The 26,769-nt window shown below is 41.0% G+C and overlaps 2 protein-coding genes across 7 annotated transcripts in view; one reads left to right on the plus strand and one right to left on the minus strand.

Moving 5' to 3' along the window:
• Positions 1-12,778, plus strand: part of CRIM1 (cysteine rich transmembrane BMP regulator 1) — a 209,870-nt gene extending 197,092 nt beyond the window's left edge. The window contains 3 exon segments of the mRNA XM_032652482.1: positions 5,015-5,137; positions 8,624-8,814; positions 10,318-12,778. Coding sequence (XP_032508373.1) covers positions 5,015-5,137; positions 8,624-8,814; positions 10,318-10,494 — 491 coding nt within the window. The 3' untranslated portion in view covers positions 10,495-12,778.
• FEZ2 (fasciculation and elongation protein zeta 2) overlaps positions 10,514-26,769 on the minus strand; it is a 46,557-nt gene continuing 30,301 nt past the window's right edge. Inside the window, exons 6-10 of one of the 6 annotated variants that reach the window (XR_004352743.1) lie at positions 21,403-21,478; positions 18,532-18,597; positions 14,024-14,974; positions 13,743-13,911; positions 10,514-11,381 (exon numbers count right to left, since the gene is read on the minus strand). Coding sequence is in view for 2 of the 6 variants with exons in the window: in XM_032652483.1 (XP_032508374.1) it covers positions 14,958-14,974; positions 18,532-18,597; positions 21,403-21,478; positions 24,131-24,211 (240 nt within the window). In the remaining 4 variants the exon portion in view is untranslated. Of the gene's footprint in view, positions 14,975-18,531; positions 18,598-21,402; positions 21,479-24,130; positions 24,212-26,769 lie in introns of all 6 variants that reach the window. The other 5 variants (XR_004352742.1, XR_004352741.1, XR_004352740.1 and 2 more) reach the window with 5 other exon arrangements.

A 26,769-nucleotide genomic window follows, 5' to 3' on the forward strand; every position in this document is an offset into this window, starting at 1 on the left:
AGGAGACAGGATGTTCTGATAATCCGAGAATGCCTCACTGATCAGATGACATTTATAAAGGGACCCAGAAGAATCATGGGGTAGAGGCAGGAATCATGGGGTAGAGGCAGAATCTCTGCGGTACAGGCAGAACAAAAGCCCAGGGGGTGGGAACATGCCATGAACGTTCAAAGAGAAGCAGGGAGGTTGTGTGGATGTGACCCCATGAGCAGGGAGGGTAACTAGAGGAAAGCAGAGAACTAGCTGTGTGCCAAAACACGAGATCTCATGAGCGATTTTAGAATTTTATTGGGCAAGATAGAAACTCTGGAGGGTTTTGAGCAGAGGAGTGGTGGAACGTGACTTGCAGGAGTGGAAGCAGAGAGGCCAGTGATGCAGGTGAGAGATGAGTGTGGCCTGTACCGGGGCAGTAGCTGTGGAGGTAGGAGAAATGGTTGGGTTCTGATTCTAGTGAAAGAGTAGAATCCATAGGATTTGAATGTGATGTGAGGAGTGGGAGGAAGAGAGATGCCAAGGACGACTATAATGTTTTTGACTAAAATATGGAGTTGCAGCTCTGGTGTAAAATCAGTTTGGTTTGGGGAGTTTTTAGTTTGAAATCTCCATTGGACATCTAAGTGGAGATAATGAATAGACAGTGAATCTGTCTGATCTGGAGTTCAGGAGAGAAATGGGAGATGGGTCTATAAACTTGAACATTGTCAGCCACAGGTGGTTTTTAAGCCTTGAGACCGGACGAGGTCACTCAAGGAGTGAGTGGATATAGAGAGGAAAAGGGAGCCTGGGACTGAACCCAGGAACCCTCCAACTTTGGGATCTGGGCAGGTGGGGAGGGACTGGCAGAGGAGACAGAGAATGAGCCCCTGGCACACGGGAAGAAACGGAGAGAGCTATGACCTGGGAGCCACATGGAGAGAGGGTAGGAGGAGTGCTGTTGGGTGACATCAGGTGAGAAGCGGGGACTGACTGCTGTGCATTTAGCGTTTTCCTAGTCGTCCTGACGAGAGCCATTTCCGTACAGTGGTGGCGGCGAAATCTACTTAGAATGGTTTCTAGAGAGAAGGGGAGGGGGTGAATTGGAGACAACCATTACACAGCCCAGCTACAGACCACGAGTGCTAAGTTCACAGATAGGATTTTCCTGTGGAGTAGAGGGGGGTCTTGGAGGCTTTCACTGAAGAATTGAGCTAGACCTTGAAAGACAGGTGGGTTCTCTTAATTGGAGTGAAAGGGTAATCTGACCAAAGACCCTGAGACAGAAAGGTCAAGGCCAAATGCCCCTGGAATAGGGAGTTCTAGGAGCGGGAAATAAGGACAGAGAAGATGACTTTGGTCCAGATTTTTAGGGCCTTAATTGTCGATTGGAGAGGTAGATTTTGTTCTCTGTCCTTCGTGGCTCATTTTTGAGCAGATGAAACACGATCATGGAGGTGCTTTGGGGAGCCACTCAGTGATCTGTAGGAGGACTGAAGCAGGGAGAGACCAGAAGCCAGGACAGCTGTGACTTGCACTGTAGACGTCCCAGATGTGTGATGATTAGGACCCAAATTCAGGTGATGGCGGCAGGAATAGAGGGAAAGATCCACTCTCCTCGGTTGCGAGTTTAATAGAGGAAAGAGTGCAGGTTTCACTAACAGCCTGCTCATAACTAGAGATTTCTCCAGTGACTTCTCAGTCAGCATTTACTGTTGGATTGGAATTTAATTTCTGTTAAGTCCCCCTTCTGCTTCTGATGTATTATTCATGAATCATTTCTCCATCTTATCTCAGCAAATTTTGCAGTCAGGTGAGCTCTGCCACCTTACATTTGATTAAGTGTGGCCCGACAGGAAGCCTGGATTCCTGTCCCATTTTTCTCCCGGGCCCTCTGAAGTTTCACGTTGCCGATTCTCACCTGGAAAGCTCAAGCTACTTGGCTTTGTCCCCTACGCACACCAGCTAACGTTCTGAACAGCCTCACCCTTACAAAGCACTTTCCCCCTCTGCCATCTTTGGATACAAGTACCAGACCTGTGAACTGATTTGCTGGTTAGTACTTGTCCCATTTTATAGAAAACAGGGTCAGAAAAGTTAAGTGAATTATCCAAAGCCATGCAGCTAGTTAGCAGAGGACCCAGGAGTCCCCAGTCCTAAGGTTACTTACAGTTCCATCTCCCAGAAAATGGTGTCCTCCCCTTGTAAGCCCCAAGCACCCTGCCCCATATCCAGAAAAGGACATTTTAAGGAGGGTGGCTCTTACAATGAATGGGCCAGGTGCCTCTGACTGTAAAATACATCCCCAGTAGGTTCCTCTGAAGTTCAGGTCAAATCTGACCCCAGTTGTAATTCTTTAATTCTGACCATGTGCCCGTGATCTGTGCCACCTGGCCAGGGAAAGATCTGTGTCACTCCCCTGGCCCTGTCATCCACAATGCCAGCAGCTTTATAAAGGACTCTTGTAGTAAATACCGGAAGGGTTCTATTTTAGAGTTGGGGTTGAATGCAGTCTTTGGCCATGGCAGGCCTGGGCCTAGGCATGGAAACACAGCAGCACCCACACTTCTTTTTGTTTCTTCAAGTAGTTTTTTTGCTGAAAGTTTTGTACTTTTTGACAAAACTGCTCTGAGGTGGCTTCCCTCTTAAGTTCACATCAAAGGGAAATGACCCTCTCCCCTTAGACTTGAGGGCTCTGAACTGGAGCTTTGAGTATTTTATGATAAAGAAGGAGGCGTGGGTAGATTTTAATCAGAGCGGAACTGAGTTTAGTGGAGCAAACTGGTCCAGAGGACAGGCCATGAGCTGCCAGACGGTGAGAAATAACTCATCATGAGAGGCCCGTGAGGGCAGGACTGGTCTTGCTCACAACTGTATCCCCCCAGCTTAGGCCAGTGCCTGCCACATAGGAAATACTTGGAAAATATTTGCTGAACAATGGTAGTTAGCAGTCACTGAGTAAGACATCCTCCTGCATCCTAGGTAGATCCTTCCAACTTTCCCCTCTGTTGCCAAGGAGGGCCTTTCTAAGCACCTGTGGGAAGAGAACTCACACTGTCAAGTCTGTGTTGTTTGTAGGGTTTCACTGAAATCTACCTGTAGGCAGGTATGAGGCACAAGAATTTCAATGCTGCTTGCCTGCTGCTGTCAGGAAAGACCCTGAGCTGACCTGAATTGACCCCAGCCCTGGGAGTCTCCACAGAGGAGGTCTTTGCCACTTAGCTGCTGACATTCACAGGTTTTCGACATGGATCTCATGTTAGCCTTTTCTCCCGAGGCCTCAGAAGGCAGTGGCAGGTCAGCCCCTGTTGGGATAGGAAAGCTCCAGGCTGTGCGCTGGACCAGACAGGGCAGGGGCTCAGGGTGCCACGGCACTGAAAGATGTCATGTAAATGTCAAGGAGGTTTTCTTCCCGAATTCCTCCAGGAAATTCGTATCACATATCGAGATGTCTCAGTGGGCGAGCTGAACACCATCCCTACACACACACACACCCCAGACCCACCCAGCCCGGACTTATTGAATCAGGACCTGTGAGCGTCAGCACATTTTATAAGCTCCTCAGGTGATTCAGATGATAGAAAAGTTTGGAATCACTAGTTTATACTCAGACCCCTGCTTCTGTGGATGAAAATGTTTTCAATAACTTCTCTTTTTAATTCTAGAGTTTTTAGAGACGTGTTGAACCTTTCAGAACTCTAAGAGTGTCTACTTCTTGCCGTGTTTGAGGTCTTAGAATTTAAGTTAAGAAAAGCAAAAGCCGAAGTGACTTTATTCTTGGGGGCAATAGGAAGACCTGGGCTTTGGAATCACAGAACTGGATTGGAAGCCCAGCTCTGCTGGTTCCTGGGTGCATAATCTTGGGCAATTTCTTAACGTCTTAGCATTTATTTCCCTGGCAGATGCTCGGTTAACTCACAGTGGAAGTTTAGCACGTACTCTATTCTCTATCACTCTTCCCTTCTCTCAGATTTACCCTTTTTAAAGTTCACTTCTTGAAAGGCTGGTAACTTTGGGATAGAACGTGATCGCTGTGAGCAGAGAGGATTTTCTTTTAACTTACATAACGTATTTCATGTATTTTATTTTGGACGAAATTAGGCTGAATATTAGTGAGTATTCCCAATGTTGGGTAACCCTATTATAAAAATCAGTTAATAATATGGCAGGCCCTGGCCAAGAAGTACATGATTGAGGCTGACTTCTATTGTTATATTTTGAAAACAGAGGTTCTTAAGAATTATTTCTTTTAAAAGTTGGCTAATTATTGTTAGCCAGATGAAGTAGGGATATACAAATATTTATGTAGGAACCACGGAAAGCTTTGGATTTTCTCACTGGTCCCTTTAGAACTTGGCTTCAAAAAAAAAAAAAAACCCTGATATTGGAGATGAATGAATATCATTCTTCTCGGTTTTGTTTCATGTTGTAGTATCTTGTTGACCAAAGTGTCTATATGATTGAGTTAGATAATATTAATATGTTTACTCAAGATCAGTTTCCAATCTACATGGTTCCAGGAATAACACAGTAGACATTTAAGACTTACATCGGGCAGCACCTCATGAGGTCTGCCAACATCCATTCCCGTGGAGGGGAAATGAATAAAGAATGGAAGATGCTTTAACTTTTTCACTTCCTGTGACATATTTCATATAAATGATTCAACACTCATTTATTAAAGAGCAAGTTATTAAAGTATAATTTATTAGATGGAAAGTAAAAGAAATCCTTTCATTTCAGCCAGTGACCATCAGCTTGCATGAATCTGTAGAGCCAACAGCGTTTGTCATGAAAAAGCAGAGCTTCTGACCCAGGTGGAGGAGTAATCTTCTCCCGTCTTTTTAAATCGTTATAGGACATGTTTCCCACCCCTACAAAGCTAGTAACTGTAGCATTAATGATGTCAAGGTGGAAACTGGATCTTTCATGTCCCAGGACATGTGTTGTATTGCATGCACCGTCCATTTGGATTGAGGAGACAAGTCAACAATAAGGAGCCCCTCCATCATCTCTTATGAAAAATGTCCCCTTCTTTTAGAAATGTATGTCCCGGAACCAACTAATATACCCATTGAGAAGACAAATCATCGTGGAGAGACTGACCTGGAGGTTCCCCTGTGGCCCACACCTAGTGAAAATGACATTATCCATATCCCCAGAGGTAAGTGCCAAAGTCAGCTGAGATCTGTCTAGTCTTGTGTATGGTTTACTTTTTTTTTTTTTTTCTAATTTTCAAAACAACTTTTGGGTAACCTTTTAAAATATGTGCCCAAGTAAGTTCAAATAACCACTCCAAGAAAGACCTGCTTGGCTGTAACATATTTAACAACCCAGGATGATGAAATAAGTCTGCAGGTAACTGGGTAAAATGCCTTTTTTCTGGTCCCACATGCTCAGAGGCTTAATGACGATGGAAAGAAATATGTCCCTGGTCATAAGAGCTTGGTATCTGGAATTTCTAAGCCATCTCTCAAATGCAGGTGTGAGAATAAACTTTGTAAGCAAAGTAATAATACTCACTTGTTCCTGTGGATTCTGTATTAAGCATTTATGCATTAGGTTACCCTCTTCTTCCAGGTAGTTTTCACTCCGTGAGTTCAGTTTATTACTGTGTTGATTTTTCCACTCATCAGGCTTATTAGTCCATGTGTTGTTTTTTTTTTTCCCCTTGCTCTGTCCTTTTAGTCGTGTGTAATAGAGATGTTATTCTGCCTCTCAGCTGCTAAGTGGTAAAGCAAGGCCAAGTTCCTGTCAATCTTGCCTTCTCTCTAAAAGTAGTCCTCTTGATCAAAAGAGTATAAGCTTGCTCTTAGTCATGACTCAGTACTGCCTCCTGTGTACTCCAAGGACATTTTCAAAATCACTGTTAGACCGTTTTTATATTTCTTTTGGAAGAAGCAGTATTCATTGCTTGCGAGATTAATGGTCTGTTACTCTAGATATTTTAAGTGTTATGCTTGGATCAAGCCAGATGACCAGAGCACCAGATTCCTGGACCCAAGTTTTGGCTCCTTATATAACTGCTGACTGAATGGTGCTTCAGCATTATGTTTACAGTCATTCAGTCAACAAATATTAGTGCCTACTCTTTGCCACAAACTCATCTGGATGCTGAGCTTTAGTCATAAGCATAGCCATATTTATTATGTTACGTTGAGGACTCTGTATGACATAATATTTCTGTTATAAAGACCCTGAGGAGAAATTTCTTCATATATCAGTAGCAAAAAAATTTATGATTCTCCTAAGCAGCTGATTTGTTTTAATCTTAAAGACATTGTGAATCTTATTGATGATGCTTATTTCCATTTTTGCTTTGGCTGCTAGGAAGCTTAAAGCTAATTTTATGGCCTGCTTTTTGCATCAAAACAGAATTTAAGGACTAAATTTTGTAACAGACCTCAATTGAAGCTTCATTTTCCTTTCCCCAAGATTTTCCTTAATTTACGTTTTAATCTTCTTATATGACATATATTCCTAAAAACACTTCCAATATCATTTGGAATGTGGGAAGGTGAAAATTCATTCTTTTATTCATTGTGTTTTTAAAACCTGAATTCATCAATAAAATGTTACTTTTTGGGCTTCCCTGGTGGCGCAGTGGTTGAGAGTCCGCCTGCCAATGCAGGGGACACGGGTTCGTGCCCCGGTCCGGGAAGATCCCACATGCTGCAGAGCGGCTGGGCCCGTGAGCCATGGCCGCTGGGCCTGCACGTGTCCGGAGCCTGTGCTCTGCAACGGGAGAAGCCAAAACAGTGAGAGGCCCGCGTACCGCAAAAAAAAAAAAAACAATGTTACTTTTACCTTTGGCATTAGAAACTACTCTTCTTTTTGGCCGCACTGCACAGCTTCCAGGATCTTAGTTCCCTGGCCAGGGATGAAACCCGCACCCTCAGCAGTGAAAGTGCGGACAGAGTCCTAACTACTGGACCACCAGAGAACTCCCCCCTTTAGCATTTTTCTTGATGCTGATAAATATGTTCTTTTTTTTCCCCTTTCCTATAAAGTATTACCATCTGCCTCTCTAAAATGACTAGGAAGGGTCTCTTCTTCTCATCCCCCCACATACACATAGAAGGATATTAATAAAAATCTGAGTTTTAAACTATAGACAGTATTAACATCACAAAGCTGTACTACTTCATGAGCTGAGTTTCCAAAACAATTTAAAAGCAGGTCCTTTTGATTGCATGTGTTCTGCATCTTTCACTAACCTGGTCTTTGATGCATTTAAAGACATCCTGACTACAGTGGTTTATTTGAAACAAAATAAAAGAAAAATAAGGAAGTCTTCAGAGAGTGCTCCTGATTGGTATCTATTTAAATTTGTTATCTCTGTCTGCAGTGTTCATTGCAAGAATGATGATTTAAAGGAACAAAAAGACCACCATTTATAAGAGCAAAATTAAACGTCCCTTGTACAATAACCAAGGCAGGAAAATGATCCAGTAGGTCCAGTGAGTTTTCAACAAGTTTATGAAAAGTACGGCATTTTTGCTTAGAGCTCAGTAAACCAGAATATTAACCAAAAGACCAGGCTCTTGATTCTGGCTTGGTTTTTACGAGTACACGACTAATTAGTCTTATCTATTACACTACTAAGTAGAAGCATATACTTTGTCCAAGTCTCCTATTTGTTGGTAAACAGGGAGCGAAGCTGATGTTTCTGCTTCAAAATCTTAGAAGACCATAAAGGTTAACATTAATTAAAATATTTTCAGTTGTCTAATTTTAGTCACTTTTTTAAAAAAATGGTTTTTAATTATTTATTTATTTTTGATTGCATTGGACCTTTGTTGCTGTGCACAGGCTTTCTCTAGTTGTGGCGAGCGGGGGCTACTCTTAGTTGCAGTGCGCGGGCTCCTCATTGCGGTGGCTTCTCTTGTTGTGGAGCACGGGCTCTGGGTGCGCAGGCTTCAGTAGTTGTGGCACACGGGCTCAGTAGTTGTGGCACACGGGCTCAGTAGTTGTGGCTTGCGGGCTCTGGAGCACAGGCTCAGTAGTTGTGGCGCACGGCCTTAGTTGCTCCACGGCATGTGGGATCTTCCCGGACCAGGGCTTGAACCCGTGTTCCCTGCATTGGCAGGCAGGTTCTTAACCACTGCGCCACCAGGGAAGCCCTAGTCACTTTTTCTTTAAAGTCTGCATAAGAATTTTCTTATTTTCTTTATTAGCTAGAATCAGCATCATCCTGCCCAATTACTAAAACTTCTCACCCTAATATTTTCTTTTTTACATCCATCCCTAAGAGCTCTGCTCTCTCATAAGAGCTCTTGATCCACATTAGACTTTAATCATGTTTTAGCCTTAAAGTACTAGGAAGCAATAAAACCACGTTGCTGATCTCTATTTGCAATGTAATTAAAATAATCCTTAAAAATTCTGGTTTAGGGCTTCCCTGGTGGCGCAGTGGTTGAGTCCGCCTGCCGATACAGGGGACACAGGTTCGTGCCCCGGTCCGGGAAGATCCCACATGCCGCAGAGCGGCTGGGCCCGTGAGCCATGGCCGCTGAGCTTGCGCGTCCAGAGCCTGTGCTCTGCAGCGGGAGAGGCCACAACAGTGAAAGGCCTGCGTACTGCAAAAAACAAAAAAACAAAAAAAAATTCTGGTTTAGGTAATAAATGCTTGTAATTTTTTTTCTTCTAGACATGGGTCCCCTCCAGGTAGATTACAGAGATAATAACAGGCTGCACTCAGGAGAAGATTCTTCGCTGGACTCCATTGCCTCAGTTGTGGTTCCCATAATAATAGGCCTCTCTATTATAATAGCATTCCTGTTCATCAATCAGAAGAAACAGTGGATACCACTGCTTTGCTGGTATCGAACACCAACTAAGGTATTGTACTGACAAAGTTTCAGCCTCTTAAACGATCAAACTAGGAAAGCTTGTACGCTTAGATTTCCTTAGTTGCTTGATATCTTCTCTATTAGCCAGTGAAATGTTTACTTTGCTCCTCGTAGCTTCAAATGCACATTAAGCTGTGGTGATCAAGATATATAGTATTTGCCCTGGGCTAGATGGCTGGATCAAGTCTCCGTCATCCATCAGTTAATGAATCCTGACCTTTCACAGATCCAATTTCCTGGATTTACTTTAAAGTTTTCAAATAAGGAGATACCCCTGGATTGATTCCTAAGTGATTGTTGTTTATATTAGAAATTAAAACTTGGTCACTTGGTATTTCTCAATCATCTATCAACTTAGAATTGGGAGAGGAAGAAAAAAAATCACAGGTTAGGGAGATAACACACAGAAGACGGCAAGAGGAGAGCTAAAAGATCATGACAATGTACAAAAGTCCAAAGGACAGGGAGATGTGTCAAAGGCAGGCAGAAAGGGGAAAGGTAGCAAACGATGAAGAGACTGTGTGAAATAATACCAGACAAGGTGAAGAGAGTCAGATTTCATATTGCAGGGGAAAGAATATGTGTTTGTTGTCAATACAAATGCAAAGGGCCTCAATCGGCCTATTTTAAAAAGCAGGAAATAATTCATTTTCATGAAGGGAAAAAATCATAATTCCTTTGAACACTAACTACTTTTTGCAGTTTGGTTTTTACTAAAGAAAAAAGATATACAACCTCGAGAACTGAAAACAGCCAATTTACCATACAGATAATGATACTTTCACGTAAAATTTTTGTCAGATGGTTATCCTACCTCTGATTTTCTTACAACAAATATGTAAATTGCCTCTGTGCTGGGCGTGTGCTGGGTCAGGATACAGGGCTGCACAAGACACAGTCCCTACCTGCAAAGCTGGGGAGAGAGCTGCTCATATCATAGTGTATATATGGCTGGATACAGACAGACTGGCCCAACCTGGGATGCTGATTTTACAGCCTGATAAGAAATGGTCCGTTTATCTTAAAATCTGTCTATCTGGTACCTTCCACTCATCTTTCAGCCCTCTTAAGCACTAGTCTGTACTTCAAGGATTTGAAAATAATTATGTCACTTGCGTATTTTCTCAGTTCCTTCATCCCCTCCGTTTGACATAATTTATTGACATTTCACCCCTAAACAGTTTTTCAGTATTCCTCGTAAGAGTATAGTTGGCAGCACTTCCCTGGTGGTCCAGTGGTTAAGGCTCCACACTTCCACTGCAGGGGGCACAGGCTGGATCCCTGGTTGGGGAGCTAAGGTACCACATGCCATGCAGCGCAGCCACAAAAAAAGTATAGTTGGCACCAGAGCAGGATGTGAACCCATGCAGTCTGCCCATCCATGTGCTGGGATGCTGTTTTCTCACTTGAATGAGGTACTAAATATCTGTTGGTTTGAGATAGGTAAAGCAGTTAATTCTTTGTGGTTCTTTTTCCTCCTCCCATTAAATAGCCTTCTTCTTTAAATAATCAGCTGGTATCTGTGGACTGCAAGAAAGGAACCCGAGTCCAGGTGGACAATTCCCAGAGAACGCTGAGAATCGCAGAACCAGACGCCAGATTCAGTGGCTTCTACAGCAAGCAAAAACAGAACCACCTACAGGCGGACAATTTCTACCAAACGGTGTGAAGAGAGGCAGTGTGGATGAGGTTTTGAAAGACAGAAAAACGACTCAATCTGCTCTTAAACTAGAATTCGTGCACTTGCTTAGTGGATTGTTTTGGATTGTGACTTGATGTACAGCGCTGAGGACTTCCTGGGCTGGGCTCTGTCGACAGCAGTGTGCAGAACAAGCATTCCCACTCTTCCTCAAGATAACTGACCAAGTGTTGTCTTAGAACCAAAGGTTTGAAAGTTGCTAAGGTATATTTGCTTGTAATATAGCTGTAGAGATACTTGGGGATGGGGACAGTGAGTTTGGTTGGGGCGAATGGGTGGGAGGGTGGTGTTGGGAAGACAAATAGGTCAGCTTGGCTTGTGGAGAAATCCAGTCCAGTGGCCCAGAGGATATTTTTTTCCTGTTGCTCGGAAGACTTGCACTGGTTGCTGCAAAGCTCAGGCCTGAGTGAGCAGGAAAACAAAAAGGCCTTGCGATCCAGCTGCCATAACCACCTTAGACTACCAGACGAGCACATCAGACCCTTTTGATAGCCAACCCAGGCCTAAAGCCACATGCTTCTTTTATATACAGTCACAGCTGCAGTAGGTGGTGAGGAAGCAAGAGAAATGGGGTAGCGACGTTTCTCTAAAGCGGGTGATTAAGGATATATACAGTTATACTTTTTGCTGCTTTCTTTTTCTTCCAAGTCAGTCAATCAGCCAGTTCCTAGCAGAGTCAGCAAATGAATAAAACCTGAGTCGTTTCTTGATGTGAGCACTGGAGCTTTTCTGACAGCAGTGTGGCAGGAAGGAGAAGAGGGTGAAGGACATCAGGCATTTCCAGGGGCTATACTTCCTTGTTTGTTGTTGCTTTCTTCTGTTCTGTCGGTTGTTCATAGTTTTCGTTGAAGCTCTAGCTTAAGAAGAAACTTTTTTTAAAAAAAAAAAAGACTGGGAATCTTTTTTTCCTTATTATATACTGATTCTACAAAATAGAAACTACTTCATTTTAATTGTATATTATTCAAGCACCTTTGTTGAAGCTCAAAAAAAAATTATGCCTCTTTAAACTTTAGCAATTATAGGAATATTTATGTAACTATCTTATGCTTCAGAAAAACAAAAGTATTTGTGTGCGTGTGTATATAATATATATGCATATATGTTTATACACATACAATTTATGTTTTCCTGTTGAATGTATTTTTATGAGATTTTAACCAGAACAAAAACAAACAAACAGGCATTCCATATCAGTGCTTTTGATCACTTAAATTTTTGATTAACACAGTCTCAATCTACTTGCAGTTTAATTGGGAAGAGAAACGTGTGAGTGTTGGGTGTATGTGTGTTTGTGTGTGTATGCACACGCCTTGAGCAGTCAGCATCATACCTGCTATGGAGAAGGTATTCCTTTATTAAAAATCTTCCTCATTTGGATTTGCTTTTGGTTTTCAATTTGCTCACTGGCCAGAGACCTTGATGGCAGGTTTATCTGCATCACTAATCAGCTCCTGGATTTTTTTTTTTCTTCTTTTCAAACAACTGTTTGAAACAACTACTGGAATATTGTCCATAATAAGCTGGAAGTTTGTTGTAGTTTGCCTCAGATATAACTGACTGTATACTATAGTGTTAACTTTTCAAACAGCTCTTAGCACTTTTATACTAATTACCCATTTGTTGCATTGATTTTTCTTTTTAAAATGCTTGTTGTGAAAGACACAGATACCCAGTATGCTTAATGTGAAAAGAAAATGTGTTCTGTTTTGTAAAGGAACTTTCAAGTATTGTTGTAAATACTTGGACAGAGGTTGCTGAACTTTAAAAAAAATTAATTTATTATTATAATGACCTAATTTATTAATCTGAAGATTAACCATTTCTTTTGTCTTAGAATATCAAAAAAAAGGAAAAGAAAAAGGTGTTCTAGCTGTTTGCATCAAAGAAAAAAAGACTTATTATCAAGGGGCAATATTTTTATCTCCAAAATAAATTTGTTAATGATATGTTACCAAAATAGACCTACATCAGCCTGATTAGTATAAATTTTTGTTGACAATTAATCCATTCCTGGCATAAAAAGTCTATCAAAAAATTGTAAATGCTTGCTTTTTGTTTTTTCAATCATGGCCATATTATGAAAATACTAACAGGATATAGGACAAGGTGTAAATTTTTTTTATTATTTTAAATATTTGATTTATCCTGAGTGCTATATCTATTACTCTTTTACTTTGGTTCCTGTTGTGCTCTGTAAAAGAAAAATATAATTTCCTGAAGAATAAAATAGATATATGGCACTTGGAGTGCACTATAGTTCTACAGTTTGTTTTGTTTTCTTCAAAAAACAAGGCTGTAGAAGGATTACCTGCAACTTGATTCTTGGCAGCAAATAAACACTTTGACTCTAAATCACACAGTGTCACTTTCAAAAAGATTCTGTGTCTGAGATGAGAAAGATGACCCGTCCTTTTACTTTAAGGCTGTCAGTTCCGGCATCACAAGCAGCCCCAGTGCTTCTCTCAGGAGGCAGGCCTTTCCCAAGGAATCCTTGTTTTAAAAAAAAAAAAGGGGGTGTCCCCCGCCCAGCAATCAAGTGTACAGCACAGGGATGCTGCTGTGAGAGAAACTTAAAACCTACCTGTTGTCAGTCACAGATCAGAAACACACCCATCTCATCATTAGTGTCAAACTCATTCATCATGTGTAGGAGAAAGGCTGTAGTGGGAAACCCTAGGATTTTACTAATGCTGAAGAAAGAGGTTACCAAGCAAAATAGAGGAAACCTCATTAAAAGGGGACTTTGAGTTGATAGGAAAAAATAGCACATTTTTCATACATTTCAGATGCATCAACTTAAGAATGAACTATAAACAGACCACTGTTGAGTCGCTTCAAAAAAAAATCTCTTTTGACTCTTTCGGATGATCTCCAAAGTGATATATCTTCAGTATAAGACAATTTTTACAAATTCAGATTAAATTATTAATATTATTGTATTAGTATGCATCTTCATCAATTCAAGGGCAAGGGACAAATTAGTTCCACATATTCGCTATCAAATAAGACATTAATAAAACAAGGAACCATCTCAAGTTCCACATACTCCTAGAGAACGGCTCAAGTGCCACGCTGGCATCAACTCCAAACTGAGCTACTGCCGTTGCAGTCCTGCTGTCCCATTTACTGAGCCGGGTAGCTCTGTATGCTCACAGATGTTTAAGTGGAATTTTAAAAGCCCCCCCGACAGCAGGTCCTAGAGAGACTCTACTTACACTCATGTTGTCGATGGGAAGAAGCTGCCATGGCTGTTAGGAATGTCTCACGGACCCAGAAAAAGAACAGGACTTCCATCATTCCACAGCAGCTTAGCACGATCTGAAAAAAGTCCCTCTCTCCCCTCCTTAGATCATGAGGCTAATCAAGGTTTCACCAGCTCACACACTGTAATGACGGACAACGTGTGAACAGTGAGGGGAGGAATCCAGCACGATGAAGGGAAGAAAAAAATCAAAAAACCAAAAACCCAAAAATAAAGCTCTCAAGTATATATTACCTTTTTTTCCCCCAACGTTTATTAAATGACATTGACTTGATTGGAACTGGCAGAAGTTTTTCATGACTAGTGATGGATCCATGAGTAGCTGTTTCTAGAATTAGTACTTTAGGAAAACACATAGGCATGAATAAAATATAACAGCAACAGGAAATGGGCAATGCTGCAGCATCCAGTTTCTTAAGCACCTTAAAGGATACAAACTCCTTTTAAAGGACACTTCTTCACAGACAAGTGAAATGAAGCAATGAAACCTCTAAAGTTAATACAAGATTCTGAAAGTAAATGGCATCTTAATGGTTAAAATATGAACAACGGTGAAAGGCAGCAACCTCTAAAATCAGTCATCTCCAGCTGTTTCGATATTGACTAAGTATTAAGCCAAGACAACGCATATTCTGGTTTCCCTTCTTCCAAGAACACCCCAATTTTTAAGTCTTAGTCTCTCTGGACAATACTGGTAGGTAATATTTACACTGACAATTCTCTTACAAAGAAATCAGTGTTGGTTCTTGCCAGCACTGAAAAATAACGAGTATAAATCTCTCAGTGCTTTGATCTAGTTCTTGAGTGAGTGCAGTTTAGATCCAGAAAGCCTTAAAAACTCCAACAGGCACGAAAAATATAACTGTACATGCACAATTAACATCACTCCCCCTTACTCTATAAAGCTGGAAAAGAGTTCATAATTGTTAGTATTTAACAAAAAAAAAAATCTCTAGAATTCAAAATAGTGCCGTAGTTCCCTCGGTTCATAATATACAGCATTAGAGAAGGCATGATCACTATAGTAATACTGAATCACAAACCCAAGTTCAGGTGTCCTGAGTTTCCAATAGCAGGAAGGTAATGGTAGCCAGCTTTCAGAATAATGCTAGAAGCAATTTAGTTTGCTGTCCACAGACGATAAAGCTGTTCCTGAAGTTATGCTGCCCTATGTAGGACACAGAACTAGAGGAAGAAAAACAAAACAAAAAAAACCCTTTTAAATAGAAATGAATATTTTGTATATATTTACACAAGATGTATATATATTTATACACATTTTTATGTATATACATTTTCTATGTATATAAAAAAACACCATTAGAACTAAACATTAATGCAAGGATCTATAGTAGCAATTTTTTTCTAAGGTATAAAAGGCTACACCCAACAATGAAACGTTTTCTCAAGACACATTGATTAGAATTGCCCAGAAATGAGATACCAAAAGGCCATGTCTCTTAGGGTACCACTTAGAGATATAAACCCATAACGTTAGCCCCGTACGAGGCTTATAACACAGCAAACGGCTCCCCAGTGAAGTCAAAGAAGGATCCAAGTGTCTGCACACAATTTTCTTCCCATCTAGGGTCAGCACAGTGGCAGCCAGAGCTACACTACTAGGCTTTGGCACAGCTCTTGAGGGCCGGGGTGGGAGGAGGCTGCGGTGGCGTAATTACACAGCAGTGAGAAAGAGAAGCTTAAGTAGCCCATACGGCATCCATCCCATCTTTTCCAGGCCAAATGAGGCCACTTTTCTACCTTCTTTCACGTCTTACCTTTGCACTGAAATTAAGGTGGTATATGTAGGCAGCTAAGCCATAGTCATTGGCATTAAAAACAACAAGGAGAAAGTCCCACCGGGAAAGGGGGAGGAGAGTTCTCCCTTGAGCAATACCCTCTTCCTGGGCAAAATGTTCTACTGGTCCCCAAGGAAGAGAAATCACTAACTGGTTATGGATTTCCAGAATGGGTGGGAAAGAGCATTTTAAATAGCCCTCCATCCTCACCTTCCCATGCACGTGAACTTCTCTGAGTGTTACACTCCCCTCTTCATTTTCTCAGAGTACAGAGTCACCCTTTAGTCTGAACCCCAACTTCTTTTCCATCCAGTCCTCACAATACAAACCCAAGACAAAAACCGCAACACATGCACACAAGCAGCTCGTCGGTGGCAGGTACTGTCTAGCTAGACCTGGGCTCGCAGACCAGAGCCAGGGGCCCGAGCAAGGGGAGCAGAGCTGGAGGCATGCCGCCTCGCTAGGGCAGGTGGTGCAGAGTCGCGGTTACAGTCCCAGGTTTTCAGGGAAGAAAGGAAAAGTCACACCCCCACCATACGACCCAGCAATCCCACTGCTGGGCATATACCCTGAGAAAACCATAATTCAAAAAGAGTCATGTACCAATATGTTCATTGCAGCTCTATTTACAATAGCCAGGACATGGACGCAACCTAAGTGTCCATCAACAGATGAATGGATAAAGAAGATGTGGCACATATATACAATGGAGTATTACTCAGCCATAAAAAGAAACGAAATTGAGTTATTTGTAGTGAGGTGGATGGACCTAGAGTCTGTCATACAGAGTGAAGTCAGTCAGAAAGAGAAAAACAAATACCATATGCTAACACATATATGTGGAATCTAAAATAAAAAGGTTCTGAAGAACCTAGTTGCAGGACAGGAATAAAGACGCAGACGTAGAGAATGGACTTGAGGACACAGGGAGGGGGAAGGGTAAGCTGGGACGAAGTGAGAGAGTGGCATGGACATATATACACTACCAAACGTAAAATAGATAGCTAGTGGGAAGCAGCCGCATAGCACAGGGAGATCAGCTCGGTGCTTCGTGACCACCTAGAGGGATGGGATAGGGAGGGTGGGAGACGCAAGAGGGAAGAGATATGGGGATACATGTATATGTATAGCTGATTCACTTTGTTATACAGCAGAAACTAACACACCATTGTAAAGCAATTATACTCCAATAAAGATGTTAAAAAAAAAAATCACACGCCCACATCTCCCCCAGAACACTGCTCTCTGGGTCATAAAATTCTCCCATGCAGTCTGATAATAAAATAGCTAGAGAATGCTTCAGAAGCTCATTCTGTCTCTGGCCCTCATGGCAGTGCCCTAGAGACCCACTATAATTGAAAGTTAAAACATGTTCTTTATGTGCATCTCATTCCTGATTCACATCTATGAAGAACAAACCTCAGAACAATCCAGCTTTCATACCAATGCTAGCACAACACAAAAGCAAACAAAGATGTCAGACTTTTTTGTTTTGTTTTGCGGTACAGGGGCCTCTCACTGTTGTGGCCTCTCCCGCTGTGGAGCACAGGCTCCGGACGCACAGGCTCAGCGGCCATGGCTCACAGGCCCAGCCGCTCCGCAGCATGTGGGATCCTCCCAGACCGGGGCACGAACCTGCGTCCCCTGCATCGGCAGGCGGACTCTCAACCACTGCGCCACCAGGGAAGCCCTTTTGTTTTGTTTTTAATTCAGAATGTAATAGGAAGAGAAAACCCTTCTCTATCAGAAAGAAAAAAAAAAGCTTATTTAAAAAACGATCATGTCAACTTAGTCTTTTCTACCCTCCTGTTAACCTACTAATGGCTGGCTTGGTGTCAGGTCTTACAGGTGATACTCATGTAATATTCACTTTGTGCTCATGACTATACCAAGGGTTCCCCCTTTATGAAGCTATGATTGAAGAAAAGTCCCATCTGAGTTATCTGACGTCTCACAAATCCCAACCTTCGGTTCAACTAGCTACTCTTGATAGAGAAGAGAGAGAACCCAAAGAAGAGAAGTGTGACCAGAGGCTGACTGCTCTCAAAATTGGATCAAACACTACAGGATGCATTTTACGATGCTCTGAAAATATGTTACCTAAAAAACTGCTACTTTTTAAGAAATAATTTCACTGAAAAGTATTCTTTTTGCCTATAATTAAATAAGTTCTTCAGTCCCTCTATCATCCAAATTTTCTTCCTTCCTCAGCAAAGCAGGTGATCTCGTTAAAGTCTCAAACGATCTTCCTTTGCCTCATCACTGTTCCCATCCTGTGAGATGCCGATCTTGCTCCTAAGATGTATGGCTCACTCTTCACTGCCCTGGCTTTATGAAAGTCCATTCTTTTTCTCTTTCTCCCTCCGCTCCCTGACCCTTACCCCATACCTGTTCATATTCCCTTTGGGACTGTGAACTGATGTAACTGTTCCCTCCTTCACCCGTCCTTCTTCTAGTGTCCCCAAGAGGACAGAGGCCACCTTTCTCAAATCCTCAGCGTCAACATCTGAGACTCACAACATTATGGCAATATCTCCACAACATTTCCTCCAATGCTGCCTTTTTTTTTTTTTTGGCTGCTCCTCGCAGCCATGTGGGATCTTAGTTCCCCAACCAGGGATGATCGAACCCGTGCCCCCTGCGGGGGAAGCTCAGAGTCTTAACCACTGGACTTCCAGGGAAGTCCCTCCGTTGCCTTCCTTGATGTTTATAATTTAGCTGTGGAAATTATTTCCAGCCCAGGACTTCAAATAAAAATTAAATTCTAAATAACCACACTTTATAATGTTGGAAGCATAAATAAGTCGTCACGTTATCTATTCTCACCCTGCAAAATAAAAGTTGTGCGTTTGGAAGTTACTTTTTAATCTATTAGCAAGACAATGCATTTATTGACGAATCAAAACTTCCCAACCACTGCCCATACACTATTCTAAAACTCACCTTTCAGTATATAATCAGTCAACAAACTCGGAACTTTTTCACTATCCTCTTTCATGGCACGAAGAACTGCAAAATAAAGGAGAAAGAAAACACAATTTCAAATTCAGATAACCTCAGTCATTGTAGTCTTAGTCTTAATTACATGATATAACAATTCATGCAAATTGACTATTTTCTGGATGAGAAAATACAACTGCAAATGTTCAAGAATTTGTTATAGTTGAATAAGTCCTTGTTCAGGTAAGAATACTGCAGCTACCTGAGAACTATTTCCCTGATTTAAAATTTCTAAACAGTGGAGGCAGGAAACAGGAGCTGGGTTATTACACAGAGCCCCAGTTTTGTCACCATAAATACTGGCAAGTGAGTTACCATAATGTGCACTTCTATGAGCTCTGGAGAGGAGAACCTTGGTGCTGCAGGTCTCATGAGCTGGAGGAACTCTTAGGGAAATGAAGAGTTAGCCGTACTCTCCAAGGAGCACATCAGTCAGCCTTCTTGGAAACTTTTAAAGAAAAAAACAAAATGAAGAACAGACTTCCCATGAAGCAAGCACCCAGCCAGGCTGCTTACTTCTTGATACTGCAAAGGGACCTGGGTGATTTCGCCTCATCCTAAAGAGAATCTGACAATTTGATCTCTAAGCAAAGATTTGACAATTTGATCTCTAAGCAAAGACAAAACAGAAAACACAGCTACTATTACAGTGGTTAAAAAACATCTAGACCACCTATACTGCCCTTTCATAGTGACTGCCAACTTGAACTCTCCAGAGCATCCTGGGGAAAGGCCTCACTATTCTCCCCCAGACGTATGACAAGACAACCTAGTGTAACCGTCAAGTCGGTCTTCCTGGGTTTAAACCCCGGCTCTGCCACTTCCTAGCAGTGGGACTGTGTGCAAGTTACTTAACCACCCAGTTCCTCATCTGTAAAATGGGAATAATCATTAGACTTGTCTCAAAGGGTTGTTGTGAGTATTAAGTTACTAATTCAGGTGTAAAGGACTTAAAGTAGTACCTGGCACATAATATACACTACGTAAGCATTACCATCATTATTAGCACAACTAATATTACTCTAATTCTTATCACTACTATTATTGCACCTCCAATAGCTTTTATGAAGAAGGACACATATCTAAACACTGCCTGTCTCTACGGGGCTTCCCCTGCAGTAACATCTATAGGTGGGGATGGCAGAGGCTCAGATTCTCCCCAAAATTTTCAGGAGATAACCACTTTTCTTAAACTTTCAGAGTAAAGGTCATCCTTCCATCTACTGTCTTCATGTAGTATATTAACTTGGACACTCATTCACACACCCTACATACATTCACTCGCCCCAAATTCCAAGTTGTGTCAGTCTATAAAGACATCATCTAAGGATCGGCCTAGGACATTCTGATGTGGAAATTATGACAACTTTGGTTTGGCTAAGTATGTGTTTGTCCTTGATCTGAGAAGCTGAGACCCCTCAGTAATTCCTGGCTTCTAGGCAATATCTGTGCTCTCTTCTTAGAGAAATACTTAATGTTCAGTATTTCTGCTTCCAAACATATTTTAGATTTGTTTTCAGTTCTACATAAAATCACGTACCAAAAACCAGCACTATTAAAATCCAGCATTATTAAAAAGTGTGGTGGACTGGAAATTACGAGACGCAGCCCTGTAATGAACCATTCTCCTGTGTAAACTTGGACACTCATTCTTCCTGAAAAGTAGAGGGCTAGCCACCCAGTTAATCTCTTAATTCTTTATTTTATACAGGCTGGCATCACATAAGTATGAAATGTTCTGAAAAGTACTGTTCAAAGGAAAGAATAAAAGCTTCAGGTTAGCAGGCAGGCTGCTTGCAAATAAGACACTTCTTTCCTCGTGCTCCCCCCACCCATGCCTCGATCACCTCAATTTCCAAAATCAATATCATCATTAATATCCACTCATGTGATGCTCTCTCTTTCGGCTCCCTCTTTAATTCATAGTTATCACAAATATTTATAAATAGAAAGAACCTAACAGATCAGCAAATTCAATCCCTTCAAGAAAAACAAGGCCAAGTGACTGACTTATCCCAAATCACACATACATTAATTTATTTACTATGAGGTAAAGAGAGCAAATATTTTAACCCTCATTTTTCACTGTGACTGAGAGAGTGTAAATGACTTCCAAGGATATCCCTATAAGTAACGGATAGAACCAGAATTCAGGGCTCATTTATGGCCATCATAAATATACATTATACTGAATGTCTCTTAAGTCTAACAAGTTATTTTAAAATGCAAGCCCATTGAAGGTGGAGTATTTTTGCCTGCTTTGTGAACTGAAGTATCCCAAGTGCTCAGAACATGGCCTGGCACAGAGTAGGCCTTCATTAAATATTTGCTGAGTGAATAAATATTCTTAAAATATTACTATCAATTTATTTTCTACCTGTAACTACCTACCTTGGTTTCCACAATCCTAAGAAAGGAGAGTGTTTTAGGCTGCATTTCTAAATCTTTCCTACTGAGTTTCTGACAGTCATACTAATATAAGATCCATGAAGCACCTTATTAATTGATAAATGGATATATTCTTAAATATACAAGAGGTGATGGGAAATTGTTACATTTTTCCTCCAAAAGTTCAGCTTGTAAATGTTTCAAAAGATAAGAAAAGCAGGAAAAATACAAATCAACGCTAGATTGAGTGCTGTGTTTGTCACAACCATTTATGGTTTCATTCTCAAAAGAATAAATGATGACATCCATCATTTACTATCCTAAATTGACAAAATAAAATAACAGAAACAAAACCAGCCAACTAAAATCAGTGTTTAGAATCAGCAAAAGTAAACAAGGTAACAGTTGAATTTTGTCTTTGCTTACTTTTTGTTAATATCTGAAGATCTTCAATAGATGGTGGTCCATTTTTTTTCTCATAAGGAATGACTGTTGTCAAGTACTGCCAAGTTAAAAAAAAAAAGTGTCACTTAAATCTGAATTACCTTCTCTGCAAAAATTTGATATAGTTACTAGAAGGTTCGTTTTATAACATGAGAAACATGAGCCACTTTAGTGATGAACACAGCTATCTTACTATCTCAGCTGGAACTCATTTTTTTTGCCTACCTGTTTACATAAATATCAACTTTTCTGCCTTTCAATTATTGAAAATTTCACAGGAGTAAGTCTGAGGGTGATGCGTCCAATTTGTTCATTTTTAAAGTGAAGTCTTATCTAACATTCTCCTTGAATACTTCAACACATATTTGAAATGGTAATTTAAACTAAAAACATAACCATTCTGCATAACAAAATAGTTCGCACCAGTCAAATGATTCTGTTTTAGACCATTTATTTCTGGTTGAACAAAACAGTCACATGGATAACTTGACAACTTTAAAAATGAATACCAGCTTTCTCCAGAAGCTAAAAAAGAAACACTTACCCAAATAATTTTAAAGATGTATTACCATTATTTTAAATTATTGTGTAAGTAGTTATAGTTATAAATGCTTAAAGGTATTAAAGTTAAAGAAAAAAGTGAAAGGAGATAATGGCCTAATGAATAATGAAAATTTATGTCTGATATTGAGACAAACTGCCTAGTTCACACTACCGTAAAGGCTCACAAGTATCAGTTATGTCCTATAACTACGTCCCTTGAAAGCATAATCTAAAAATTATTGTCCAGATTCTCCTATTCTGACCACGCCACCAAAAAATGTATAGCTCAACGTAGTTTGCATGTGCTTATCTAGAGATCTACTAGTTTTTTGTTTTTTTGTTTTTTTGCGGTTCACGGGCCTCTCACTGTTGTGGCCTCTCCCGTTGCGGAGCACAGGCTCCGGACGCGCAGGCTCAGTGGCCATGGCTCACGGGCCCAGCCGCTCTGCGGCATGTGGGATCTTCCCGGACCAGGGCACCAACCCGTGTCCTCTGCATCAGCAGGCGGACTCTCAACCACTGCGCCACCAAGGAAGCCCTACTAGTTTTTTTTACTTGGAATCTCTCCAGACCCACCCATTATTTAGCCCCAGTCCTGAATCTCAGCTCTATTCCTAATCCTCTTTGAGCAATTTTATCCCACTCATAATCAAAAAACAAAATAGAATTGCTTAAAAATAACTGATTACAATGAATTGTTTCAATCTTTAAGAAACTTGGTTTCCACCATCTTTATGGTGTAGGCCTCTCCAAGATGATGCCCAGTTGTATAACCAAACATGTTTCTTTGTAAAGAATACACAAGAAGCCAAAACACGCCCTCCTGGGGCCTCACTAATAGCATGCATGTCGGGCAACTTGTAGAAGCACCAGGAAGCCGCACCTTGGCATGCATGCTGTCTAGCCACACTTTCAGGCCTTCCTGCCCCACTCCCACATGCTGGGTCAGTTTGGAAGTTATTCTGCCATCTTGTGGGTTTGAGAGAGGTGAGAGGCAGAATAAAAAAATTAAAAAAATTCAACCATCCCTTAATGGAGCCCACTTATGAGCTGCAAATGTCAGTGTGAAGGATTAATGTCGATTATTTCCCTTCTTGAGTAATACAGAGCTATCTGCAGTAAAAACCTAGACTCAAATGCCTTATTCTCATAAACTGCCTACTAGCTACACTCTGCACACTTTCTCACTCTTCACTTAAGAACTAAATTGAAGAGTTTTCTTTTTAAAGTGAAGGTTTCAATTGTGAAAATTCTAAGCACATTCAATGTAGATGTGTTTCCCATGCTCTTGACATTCCTTAAGTCATTATATCAAAAAATGCTAATAAAAAGCAAACTGCTATACATCTGACTGTATATTTATATCCATGTATAATTTGGTATAAATAATGTTTCATGCCTCATTCAGCAGACAACTGAGTTGACTGACCACATGATACACCGTAAAAGCACATGAATTTCATTTAAAAGTAGGTAAGGTATACTCTATAAACATTTTGACCTAGAACTGTAGTCTGAAAGATAACAACATCTGGCTTTCTTTCCCCCCAAATGAGATCTTGTTTCTTAAACTTTTAGAATTACAGTAGCATATTCTAGTTTAATTTTCACAGCTATATATTCTACACATGCAATTCATTAAGTCAATATATTGACAGCTATTTGTTTAAAGGTAAAAGTGAAATATATTAACAGCTATTTGTTTAAAGGTAAAAGTGAAAAATAGAGTTCTAAAACATGTATTAAGAATACACTGGGGCTTCCCTGGTGGTGCAGTGGTTGAGAGTCCGCCTGCCGATGCAGGGGACACGCGTTTGTGCCCTGGTCTGGGAAGATCCCACATGCCATGAAGCGGCTGGGCCCGTGAGCCATAGCCGCTGAGCCTGTGCATCCGGAGCCTGTGCTCTGCAACGGGAGAGGCCACAACAGTGAGATGCTCGCGTACCGCAAAAAAAAAAAAAAAAAAGAATACGCTGAATCTACTGTCTAATTTGAAAAATGCTTTTTCCTAAAGGGAAATTCTATGCATTATCAAGGCTATAAATAGAATGAACTTCATTTCTTTAAGCAATAGTCTTAGTAGATTAGTAAGACTGCCAGCTTTCAGGACCTTCACTTACACAGAGAATGAAAAAACAGAATGAGGAAAATAAGAATAACCGAGCACCTGTTTCTCTCCACCTGAATTTCCAAAGGTGTGGCGGAGGCCATTCTGAATGACATTTGAGATCCCTTCCATGCTGAAGCGCTAAAGGCAGCGATATACGGCCCAGAAGAAAAGGACAGAGAAAGAAGTTCAAAGACTATTAGTAAGAATGTACCATGATGACGTATGTACCCAAGAGGCAAGCAGTTAGAAAATGCCACTAACTCATTCAGATAAAGCAGACAAAATCATGCTGTTTTAAAATGTTTTCGCTTCCATTTCTTTGCAAGTCAAATGCAAAAGCAACTACTTTCATGCAACTATATATGAAGTTTTTCCTGACGTAGCTGATAAATGTGCTCCAATATAAACACTATAAGTTGTACACATATTTGTTTTATGCAAAATTTACCACATAACTTTAAAGATACCTTTTGATATTGTTTACCTACATTTTTTCAAAAGTCTGAAAACTTAATACTGACAGTATGCATATTTTCAGTCTAAGTTTGCATATTTCTACCATAAGTTCGGAGAACATTAACACAACATTTGGCAAATGAAAATGCTGTTACTCGGAGAGCTGATTATTGCTTCCCACTCACTCTTCAGGACACCTGCCATCGCCTTGGGGCAGAAAATTCGAACTGGAAGAGCACATATGCTTCCTGGAGAGCAGAGTGGATCCCATGTGCCAGCGAGGCCCCCTAAGACTTCTGCAGACTTTTCCATTCTGTTTCTAGGAAACAATTCTAGCTTTTTTCTCCCAGCAACCTCCAAGACTTACTAGAATTTGTTGTACTGAAAAGGGAATATTGTTTTCCTACACTACTCATCTTGATTTGTAACCAGCCTACAATGTCATCAGACAGTCAAAAAGAGTCCAGTGGCACCTCTGGGGCTGCTGAGTCAAAGGACTTCGATGGATCCTCTTACAGCATGACTAATTAAGGGGAAAGGCATTCTGAAAAGGAAGTTCAGTGCTGATTCACCGGATGCTTCCTCCCCCTGTAATTTTATAGGGGTGCGTTGAATCGGTAAATACATTTGAGGAGTCAATATAAAGAGTATTTTACCAGGCCCTAATGAACAGAAAAAAGGAAACTAAGGCAATGGTTTCTGCTCTCAAGAAAGGCATAATGTAGCCCAGTGATTCTCAAAGTGTGGTCCAGGTCAAGACAGCTCCACTAAACATGCTGTACTTTGCTAGCAGCGTAACTCTTCTTTTGATGAAGTAGGCTAGTTTTAAAAGAAAACCTACAGGTAACCATGTCTGTAGATTTTTCACATGCTATCATATAACTTGTTCACATTTTTTAAAGAGATTATCAAAAGAAAGGACCTCTTAGCCTCCAGCATCTGCAATAAAACTTACGGGAAACTCTTCAAATAAACCAGTCAGCTCTTTTTTTAAAAAAATTATGTCTATCAAACGTAGTTCCTTTCAAAAGCAACGAAGAGAAAAATACTGAATTTTCTGTATTACTTCACTCCATTATCTACAGGCATGTTAAAGCCAGATACAAATTCAGAAAATCTCAAGCAAGATGAAGCATTTTAGAATCCATGTATCAGAAAACTAAGGTATACTTCATATTTGAACAGTGTATTCTAAAAACACCATCTTTACCTTTCCCAATTGGCAACCTAATTCCCGTCTCCTGCGGGTGGGGGTGGGAGTAGTTTATGCAAATTTTTAAATTCTTAAGCTGTAATTTAAATTTCTTTATTAAATGTCCAGTTGTGGACATTACAGAGCCATTTCAACTGCCAATAGCCTGAGTCTTTGTGAAAGATGGCTTTCATGCAACCAGGCTTAGTGGAAATAAATGAAAATGCAATCATGTGAAGCCACAGTAACTTAGGAACATACAAAACGAAAGAAGTTAAGTAAAGGAACTCCCAGTAGAACCTTTGCCCTTGCGGCTGATGACTCAGCCACAGCTGAGTCAGTAGCTGTGGCCAGTCAGGCCCCACTGTATCCTGACCAGGCAAGCAACACAGCAGCCAACAAGGTTCAACTGGGAAAATGACAGAACAAGAAAAATCAGAACATTCAGGCGAAGCACAAAGAAACCAACTATGAGGAACCGCTGAGAACGTTCCACCCCCAACGCTCCAGCTGCCATCAACTCCCACCTCCCCAGAAATCACTAACAATTTTCTCCCTTCACTCCATGTTCAAACTCTTCCTCTCTGCTAGCTCTTTCCCACATTGCCAACTTTAAATTCTGAAACACTCAACCTCTCTTTCGCCAGGGTTTCCAGAAACAGCTCTGCCCAGCGTCATTTCTTTGATGCCAAGGTCTGCGGACACCTTTCAGATCCCTCGCAGACATCCAGTAAGCTCTTCTCCCTGCCTGCCTGGGTTCCTAGACACCACACTCTCCCAGAGTCCCCCCTGCCTCTGGGCTGCTTCTTCTGAGAAGTGCCTCTTTGCTCACCTCTTATATACGGGTATTTCTCAGGGATTGTGTCCCTATTTTTTTTCTCATGCACACTGACTTTTCCCACTCCGACTTCTGCCTCTGTAGATCTACAGCTCCACTTTACTAAGAGCAATCAAGTGCTTGGAACAGAGCCTGGCACAAAGGAAGGGCTCAAGAAACACTGGCTATACCTTTATTTTAATTTCCCTCCTGAGCTTCGGACTTGTACGT

Source organism: Phocoena sinus, chromosome 13, assembly GCF_008692025.1.
Source record: "Phocoena sinus isolate mPhoSin1 chromosome 13, mPhoSin1.pri, whole genome shotgun sequence".
Taxonomy (NCBI): domain Eukaryota; kingdom Metazoa; phylum Chordata; class Mammalia; order Artiodactyla; family Phocoenidae; genus Phocoena; species Phocoena sinus.